Raw genomic sequence first — 10509 nt, forward strand, 5'->3', positions numbered from 1 at the left:
CGAGCCAGAGACACTCCACACCAAAGGATGTTGGAAGTCTAGGCCACATAGCACAGAGTGAGCATCTTATAGGAGAATGGGACACCCTGGGAAGGGGCTAAACTGTGTTAGAGAGTAAGACTGCTGCCAGATGGCCCAGGACACTGTGGATTAAAAGTAAAAAGCTATAAAAGATGTGGATTTTTAACTATCATTAAATAACAGAGCCAGTTAGTAGTGAGCAAAAATAAATAATGAATAGTCAATATTACTATACAAACCTAGTTAGCAGTGAATAATAATTAAAAAAAAACCTTCCAACATTCTATTTTGACAGCCCCCTAGAGCTACATCAGTATTAGCAAGAAAAAATGTAAGCTTTTTTATTTGAAGTAGCTTTAATATATTTGTATTTATGCTCAGCTCATGCATAAAGAGAAAACTATCTCTTCACACTCGCTGATCTCTTTGGTCTTAACTAGCTCTACCAGAGGGAGGTAAATGGAGAGTCCACATTACTGTGGGTCTGTGCTGACCAATATTTTAGGGAAGAATTTATTAAAGGCTTGAGAGAAATAAAAGTAGAAAAATTTGATAAACACAGCTTTCTTTCTGGCGAGCCACTGAGCTCTGTAAATTAATGAAGCCGTGCACAATTACAGTGGGAGGAAATAAGAAATGTGGCCCACGCCAGGAGAAGAAACACTGTAGCAGTTATACGCTAAGTAATTAAATAAATGCACAGAAGGAAATGAATAAAACAGAACATGTGGTGTCTCTTCCAAAAGAATCTGCTTTCCAAATGGCCATAAAGAAGCAATTTTGTGCTAGTGTGGAATTTCATTTGTTTTCATTAACACCTCAGATTTGCGGCCACAGAGAGAGGAGAGCTGCAGAGAGCTGGACCACGTGGCGCCCCCAGAGCACTTCGGGCAACGCCGTGCTCTCCGCCGGTCCCATCATTACTAGGAGCGGTAAGAGCCTCTTGGCTTTATAGGTGGTAATAGACGTGCCAAAATGGCTCGTTACTGGCTTCTAAAGAGAGTTCAAAGTGCTTCCTAAACAGCACTAATTAACTGTGAGACAAGATACACTGCTATGCAACTTTAACTTCACAGTACTTTCTTGTTTGCTCAACTTTCACAGAAAGGACAGTATTGCCCTCCATACATTTTTCTTTTTACACGCACGCACGCACGCGGGGCTGCCGCGCGCTGCTCTTCCCTCCCAGCTCTGTTCGTTCTGCTGACTGCCTCCGCACCACCCAGCTTCTGGTGGGGTTTCGGGGTGGCACTGCCAGCGGAAGGGCGGCCCCGATTTGTGAAGCCCGTGCTCTGTGTGCCTGAGTTCTGAAGCTGCCCTCGCTGGGTTCTTCCCTTACTCCCCTGCCCAGGAAACTTGACTTTCTCTTGCGAATTTCCCACATCTCTGTAAACAGCCCTCATACATACTCCTGAAATTGGCCAGTTTTGCGTGCTGTTGCCTTCCAGCGCCCCACTGCGTACCCCAGCCAGTGCGCTCGCTTATGCAGCAAAGGGACACAACTATTTTTACCTACTCCTGCATACAAATGTGGGCATATCTCCTGCCCACACTTAACACCCCCCCCCCAATTCCACAAAGGGTCCTGACTTAAGCCAGTGTGAACCCAGAGATAGCTAGAGTTGCCTGTATCAAATAATATATATTTTGAAACTGAAACTGGAAAAAATGGTTCTAGGTCTAACTGTTGTTTTAACAAGGTGTGAGGCTTAGGATTTTACTTCACTTTTCTGGGCCAAAGATTCTTCATGTTTAAAATAAGGGGTTTTACAAAGTGTGCTTCAAGATGCTTTCTAATTTTGTGTTTCTCAATTTGTCTACAAAAACAATTCTGGTTTGGATTATACGCTAATAATATTTTCTCCATTTTATTCTCTCTTATGTACATTTCTGTTTTCTTTACTTTTTCATTTATGTTGTTTGTAGAAAGCAAGTTTTCCTAAAATAGGTGAATGAAGTTGTTGACAATTTCAGACATTGACAGTCTCATGGAAAACCCACTACTATTATGGACTACTGAACTATATTGGGATATTTGGCTGAATTCATGCACCTACAGTATTTAAGTGACAATGGAATGCCCTTCTCTGACAAAACTAATCAAAAAAGGGGGTACAAATGAATGACCATTTTGTATCTGTATACTCAATATAGTTAGGATAGGTATACAGGTCCAGTCTCTTAATTCAATGAATAGAGAGGTTTGTTCTAATAGTGTTTGAGACAGGATATCAGGTCTGCATCTTATACAGTGAATAACCACTAAAACAACAATATCTAATGTACTAATTATTGAAAATGTACTACTAATCAGTTGTGAAACTGTCTCATTGCTATTTGTTTCTCAATAAAAATATTAAAAAATAGGTAAATGATAAATAATAAGTAATTTTCCCTTAAAAAAACTAGACAATTGCTTTAATCATTTACTTCCTTATGTTTGCAGAGGTGCCATTATTTTAAAAGCAAATAATGGGCCCTTTAAGCAATGCAGAGATTTATTAAGTATGAAATTTAAAACTTAGTCCCCCATTCCTCTGATGGTTAGAAAATGGCTGGTTAGGGGTGTGTGGAAAGCACAGTTCTTAACTCTGTGGAACTGTAAGAAATTGCTTATTGAATTAGCTTGGACAGAGACTCAGTTCTTGCTGCCAGTAATTAGGAAAGCTTTTTGGTAGGCAAACTAAAAAATATTGTTTATTTCTCTGGAGCATGTCTAGACTTAGTTTTTTGTGAAACCTTGGAAGAGACATCTTTTCTATCCCTTTTGGGTAAATGGCTTTTCTTTCTTAATAACCTCCTTGCCTTCTTACCTGGGTCCAATCAAATTTAAACATTACAAATTTTAATAAGTACTTTTTTTTTTCTTAAAACAGACAAAACACAAGATTTACAAGTCCTGAAGAAGATTACCAAACAGAAATGTCTAATTGTACCACAGCTTATCAATTATCTAGATTTGTAGTTTTCACCCATCCCGTATCCAGTGGCCCAAAAGTATCTACGCTACAACAGAGCAAAGAACTAGCAAAATGCCTCTGATAGTGCACTCAGATTTCTTCCTTTCCAATTTCTGACCTGCACGAATCACTTACTTCATGGTGCCTGTGAGCCGTGTCTGAGTCACTTCGGGTTTCTGCACCAGTAGAGGCCCTCACAGACCGTGTTTGAGCCTTCTGGACTTCCTCGGGTCTCTCACTCTTTCTGGATGCATTATTTTGGTAAATAGCAGTAGGGTGGTTTTCTCTGTGAGGTGATCATGGTGGCCTCACTGCTTAGAGGTTCACATAGCACAATATTGACATTGTTAGCTGTAATGCACATACATTTACTTTAATTCCACCCAACCGTGTAACTCAGAACTCATGCCTACCCACAGACCTACCCACAGGCCAGTCCTACGTAAATGTCACGTGCAATTTAATGACCAGGGCTTCCTCTTTCTCTTGCATATGATATTGTGATAGTTTTTAGCTGAATTAGCTAGAATTTATCACTCCAGGTGGTAGGGTTGATTTTCTATAACAAGTCCAACCAGGCTTGAATTGCTGTCTTCAGAGCTCTCTGATACTTGAAAGTTTTTCTCTGTTTGCTCACCGAACCACTACTTTTCCCTACATATCTGACTTAGCTCAAGCTTAATAAGTTGTCAAACCTCCTGATTTGTCTTGGGTGTAATTTTGTTTATTTCTAACCAACTTCAATCATTTTATTAGTTGATTTAGGAAAATATTCACAGTTTTTAAACATGAAATCCTCAAAATTACTGAAATGTTCTTATTTATAGTGCCCAAATAGGGCCAGCCAAATAGCTCAGTGGATTAAAGTGCCTTCAAGCAGGCAGAAGGGCCAGGGGTTCCAATCCCCAGGCCCCCAGGGCGCTCTGAGATGGTGATTGAGACTGGGTGTGGTGGTGCATGCCTATAATCCCAGCTCTTCCAAGGCTGTACACAGGTGGATCACTAGGAGTCTGATCTAGTAATGAGACCCTGAACACCCTGTAGATCTTTCTCTTAAAATACAATAAATAAATAAATAAATGAACAAATAAAATTAAAATAAAAAAATAAACTGCCCTAATGTTAGCAGTGGTGGAAAAAAATGCATATAGGATATAATTCTGGCACTATACAGAAGCCCAAGCCAAATTCTTATCAACTGGTATCATTGAGTTTTTTGGGTAGTTAATAATTCCTATGAACATATTTATTTAGCCCCTGCTTGAGACAGGTATTTTGCTAAGAACTGGGCCACAAATTTTGCCTTTGGAGACCTTAGAGTTCAGAAGGAGACTATTAGCAAACATAAAGTAAAAAGTTTAGAGGTAAAATTTTATGGGTATTTAAAGATTTAAAGATTTTTTAAAAATTATTTTTTAGGGATAAGAAAGGAGATATATATTCTGCATGTGTCTTGGCACAGTTTCTAAACTTTCCATTTATTCTAACGTTTTACATGAGAAAGAAAGAGCAAAGGGTGACAGCAATATATGTGATCTTTCTGGCTTTGAAACACCTGTGGCTTTGCCAATTTTGCCTTCTTCTGTGGATCCTCAGGGAGCTATATATCCCTTGAAGTGCTCACTACATTTGGTATTCGAATCTATTCTAATTTCAGAAAACTGCATGTGCGTCTCTTGGTGTATATGTGGATGTCAAGAGCAAGTAGATTTAAGGGAAAACAGAATTGTGTGGTGACAAAAGTTTCCTGAAGGATGTCTACCTCTTCCTTTGGGCCAGACAATGTTTTTTATTACAATGACACAAGAATAGAGAACATCAGACACAGCCACCTGATAAAGTCATTCTATCCTTATTTACCTTCAAATATAATTCCAAACAGTATTCAACCATTTTATTGCTTGATTGTTCAGTTGTCAATGGAAGAAAGCTTCATTTCTCAGTTCTAGAAGCAGGAGGTGATGTGCTCAGGTGGCACACACAGGGAGGTTGCGCCCACAGCCAAGGGCTCAGGGTGACCTCTCACACAAGGCTATGTGAAGTTGATGATCATGCGGGCAGTGGAGGAAGTAGTCTGACATTATTAACCTCAAATGCAGAAAGTAGCAAGGTGTTTAGTCGGCCCTTGTGTCTTACTTGGAACACTTAGCAAGAAAAATCCTATTCCTCAGCATATTTATTTATTTATCTATTTATTTAGTTGATACAGGGTCTCACTGCACAGCTCAAACTCGTAGTGATCCTTCTGTCTCAGCCTCCCCAGCACTGGGATTACAGGTGTGCACCAACATGCCCAGTTTTGGTGGCCAACACAGTGTGCCTGAGGTTCTGGGGCCCACATGGCACATAACTAGGCCACTGTGCTATCTCCCCAGCTCTTCAGTACATTTACAAAGGCAACTTAAGTATGCTTTCTAAAAAAAGAAGAACTTTAAAAAGAGAAGTTGTGAGTATTACACATTATATTTCTGTGTTCCAGTGAGGCAGCTTGTCTTGCAGAAAGATATGTAGATCTTTGGATGATTTGATCACAGTCCATTTATCTCTTTTATTTCCATGGGAAGGAATTGTTTCTATAAAGCAGAGTTGGTTGGAAGTTAGGATTTTTTGAGAGTGTCCTACAACAAAAATCTCTGGCTATTTTTTCCTATTCTAATGCAATACATCATACTAATAAGTCAAATAATGAATGCTGTATTAATTTTGAACACTATACTTTAGGATCAGATAGGAAACACTGTCATTTTTGGCAAGATACATGCCTCTGAACAGCATCAGATGTTTTAGTAATGTCCCACTGGATTCTCCCATTAATTGTTTTAAAAAGTAGTCCCTGAATTCTTAGCTTGAGGTATTCATCTCCACGGCCAAAAATAATTTCCATCATTGGCCAGTTTACAGAATTTTAGAAGAAATCCTGAAATGTAGCTTAGATTTCAGCATGTTTACTTTGCCAGAAAGATTGTGACGGGGAGAAGTGTTTTCACCTGTAGAATGGGAGTAGCAGCAATGGATATCATGAGAAATATAATAACATAAAATAGTACTTTATAAGCCATGTAGCAGTACACACATTAATTACAGGAGTAATATTTATACTCCTGAAAGAAACACTGAACTGCATATGTTTTATGGCTCAAATAAGTAACACTCACAGGCATATACATGTGTCAACAGCAATATGAAATTCAACAGTTTATTAAGCTCAAAGGTTAGTAGTGACATGGTTTCAAACTGGACAACAAAAATTGGGAAAACAAGGGAATGTGTTTAATATTTGCCAAAGAAAAGTGGAAAATCAACAGCTTCAATCTTGGACTTAACAGATACAAATAAAATTACAACTCAATCCAGGAATTATTTCTTCTTTCATTTACTTTTTATGTGTGAGTTTATCTCATTGTAACTTACAACAGTGTTTTTGAAGGGTACATTGGACAAATCGGCAACACGTAAAACAGAGTGATACTGAATAATGAATGTTTCTCTGTAACAGAATCACAATGGGAGGTTGTAGGACCGTAAAGAAATGTAGTAGCTATTAACAGCTACTGTTCCTACTGACCTGACTGGCGAGGTAATGATGAAATTCAGTTGAAAGGAAAGACCGCAGCATCATATATTTTTGGGATTTTATTCAGACATTCAGAGAAGTGGCAGGGTATGGACCTGGAAACAGAGGATAAAGTGGGACAGAAAATTGGAGAAGCAGAATGGTTTGAGGAAGTTTTTCATTTATACCTCGCTTTGGAGCTTGTGGATGGAGAACAAGTGACACAGATACAAAGTTACTATGGACTCAGGAAACAAAGATAAATATTTGAAGAGATGTGTCATTTCTCTTTTCTTATTTTCACTCCTCAGATGAGACACCAACCAACAACTCACAACTTGGTAAGATAATCTCCATTTATTACAAACAAAAGTTCTATGCTTTAAAAGTGTTTAGTATTTTTATTAATGGAGTAGTACTCTGCTATGAAAAAGATAAATTCGAGGCTTTTATAGGTAAATGGATTCAACTAAAGACTGTACTGCTAAGTGAAATAAATCAGACCTGCATGTGCAAACATAGTATTGCCATACTAGTATGAGAACCTGAAAAAGTAAATAAAATCTGGAGGGTGTAATTTATCCTGTGGAAGGGAAAGAATCTGTTCAATAGGAAACAAAAAGTGGGATGAGAAAAGGACAAAACAAAGAAGAGAAAAAATATGTTCGTGGTTATATGCACGATAGTTGGGGTAATCGTACTGCTGATTTCTGCTGGTCTATTAAAAGGAGCAGTTAATATTTAAATTCTTTCTTTAAAAATTTCTTTTTTTCTTCTTTTCAATTTCTTCTAATTTCTTTAAAACCAATTTTGTAGGTTTATATCTGATAACCTGAACAACTAATGTGAAGACAATATGCAATGCAACAACCACTGTCAACTTCTATTATTTTGTTTAGTGAAATTTTGTATCATTTCTGTTTTTTTTCTTACCATTTTGTATTGTTTAAAAAAGAAAAAAGAAGTGTTTGGTGACCAGTTAGAAAATCATAATCAATTAAATGTAATGAATTCTAGTTTTGCAAGTCTTTTATATTTTAAAAGTAGTTCATTGATAATTTTTAAACTTGCAATCTGTTGGCTGAGGGGTATAGCGTCTTATAGCTTATTTCGCTATTTTTTAATTTTTTTATTCAGCCTTTGGTGTGTTTGTGATTGTTCACAGGTTCTCTGAGTGTGCCTGCATTCCAGATGAACACCATCACCAGTGCACTGATAGCGGGAATGGTTGTTCTGGGAGTCACGAGCTTTTCCCTGCTCCTTTGCTCGCTGGCCCTTCTCCACAGGAAGGGGCCCACCAGTCTGGTGTTGAGTGGCATAAGAAACCCAGCCTTTGAGTGATTATGCCAAGGTCTGTTCTTGAGGGAAGGCTGAAGTCATTATCCGTGTGTGACTGCGGTCCCTGTTCCACCAGAGCTGAGTGCCAGCTACTCGATATTTGTAGGTTTGATAGATTTCACAGCATAATCTCATCAGAATGATAGTGAAATATTTCTTGTACTGTTGGTATTGTTACTTATATGTGTGGCCAGCCCTGTTTTTATGACTTCAATGGGTATACTGACAATAAATAAAATATGTCCAGGACTTAAATCTCACAGGATCAGACATATTTAATTTCATTGTAGTTTTATGTAGCTCATTGGTTTACAAGGTAGAGAGTTGGCATAGAAGAAATATGGAATTTGTTTCATTCTTTTCCTAAGCCTTAAAGATCAATGCAATGGCTTTAGATTTGCATATGTGGTCTTATCATGAAATGTGATTCTTCTTCTATCATGTATAGTGCAGCCTAGGATAATATACTCAGTAGACCATCCAATTTGACATCTGAAAATTCGGTATTTGTTCTATGGCCTACTGTGTTTTGGGCTGATTTTTATGTCTGATACTGTACCCTAAAAACAAATAGGAAGTCAAACTCCTGGGAAATGTATGTCAACCTGAGACATCCATCACACAGAGAGTAAACAGGGAAAACAGTCGATATTTTCCAAAGGACATCAAGTGTCCTTAGGTCTTATTAATCTGGAATGACTGTAATGGATTTTCACTTTGATTCATGTTTAAGAGACAACAGTTTGGCATAGAACAACAGCATATGTTAAGGCCCCTTGTAGGGAAATAGTTCAGCTGCTACTGCAGCTGTGATTCCAGCAATGAAGCAGTTGTGACATGCCCCACCTCGTCCTTCTCCTCCTCCTTCTCTCCTTCCTCCTCTTCCTCCTTTAAATCTTGCTTCTCCTCTGGGGTTCAAGGGACTGAACCCATGATACCACTCATGCTAGACAAGTGCTTCGTATCTGAGTTACACCCCAACCCTGCAACAATTATATCACTGCATGAGAAAACACACTATACTGGTGGAACATATACATTATCCCTGCCCCTTAAGCTTGGTGTTCATATTAGGGTTTATTATAACCCTGGCTCCATTTTTTTCCTAGAACTAAACAGAGACTTAGATTAAATGTAATTTATAGAAGTTTGCTTGTGTCTACTTGAATGAGTGTTCTTTTTGGCCCCATTTTTGATGTCAGGCAAAACAGTCTAGAGATGCCTTCTTTGTAAGGTACTTTCTGGTAGGTGCCATAATTACCATGAGATAAATACAATTTTCTTATAGTGATAAACTCTAAGAGCATTTGATTCTTCATAGTTTTGCATATTTTTTAAAAAGTCACATATGAAGCAACCCATTTTTTAAAAAAATAATGAACCTTCTCTTTGTTCAAACTACCCATAGACCTGAACAAATTAAAACAATTCAATGACAAACACCCAAACTTGGCTTATATGGTCGCTAGAAGTGTTATATTAACTGTAAAATATTACTGTAATAACGAAGTTTTATTTAACATTTGTGCTCCACTATTCAGGACTTATTTTACTATGCTCCATGCAAATCATTGTGCAGTTTTAGATTTGCTTGAAATGGAGTGTCTACACTCAATCAATCATCAAGCTCCAAAACACATTTTCCCCCCAATTTGCCTGAATATTTCAGAATGAAATGTCTGTGTCATGATGGTTAGCTACACAATTGCCCCTGCTTTTCCAACTTGAGGAAGAGGCAGAAAGTGAAACAAGATCTGGAAAATCCCTGGGTAATTTCTTCAGTATCAACCCTATTTAAATCACTTTAAAAACCAACCTCTTCTTCCCCGTGTTACTTCAAAATATCTTTGAAGTGAAAATTCTGACCTTTGTCATTGCTAACCTGATGAACAGATCATGCTCCTAATGTGACCCTGTGTGTACGTGGGTAGTATTGAAAAATTCTGGTTAATCTGCTTCAGATAGCTTAAGTGAATTGCTATTGATCTGAAGATTAAGTATGTGAATAAGACATTATATCATTGTAGTTGGTTTGTCAGTTTGATTTTTATGCTTTTGGGATGGCTACTCTTTCAGCTTTTGACCTTTTAAATTCTATACTCCATTTTATAGAATGGAATAATGAACATATATTATTTTGGAAGCAACTTAAGTCTCCTATTGTTTTTTGCCACCATTTCTTCAGTTTTTGGAGTTACAGTGAAATAAACCAGATTTGTTTCATACAGCTTTGTTCTTACAAATCTGTTGTTATCTATAATGTCTAGTGATACTGAGTTTGTAGTGTGAAAACCTTACAAAATATGTGCAAATGTCCTTCAGTTTTAATACCTCAAACTGTTTTGTTGCACTTCAGGGGTAAGGTCTGATGACATGTAAAAGGTGATTGTTTAATAAAATAATAATAAATGACTAGCTGGAAAATATTGGCTGAATTTTTAAAAACACATGTTTCTCCTCAGCTGAAGCACCCAATGCTTCTTTTCATGCATATTGAAAAGTACTTAGCCTGAAATAAACTTTCTCATGTGACAAGAGGGTTGCTGATTCATGCAGGGTGATGGCAGTGTGCCCTCTCAGTACTACGTGAGGTTTTTGGTTCCAGCCTTGAGGTAAACATATGGCCTTGTAATCGAC

General features: G+C 37.7%; 1 protein-coding gene across 1 annotated transcript in view; it reads left to right on the top strand.

The window, feature by feature from the left end:
• Nucleotides 1-7875, top strand: part of Zpld1 (zona pellucida like domain containing 1) — a 39197-nt gene extending 31322 nt beyond the window's left edge. Inside the window, exons 8-10 of the mRNA XM_004636596.1 lie at nucleotides 845-953; nucleotides 6846-6875; nucleotides 7700-7875. Coding sequence (XP_004636653.1) covers nucleotides 845-953; nucleotides 6846-6875; nucleotides 7700-7875 — 315 coding nt within the window. The remainder of the gene's footprint in view (nucleotides 1-844; nucleotides 954-6845; nucleotides 6876-7699) is intronic.
• Nucleotides 7876-10509: the final 2634 nt, after the last annotated feature.

This window comes from Octodon degus, unplaced genomic scaffold (genome assembly GCF_000260255.1).
Source record: "Octodon degus isolate 3935 unplaced genomic scaffold, OctDeg1.0 scaffold00081, whole genome shotgun sequence".
Classification (NCBI taxonomy): domain Eukaryota; kingdom Metazoa; phylum Chordata; class Mammalia; order Rodentia; family Octodontidae; genus Octodon; species Octodon degus.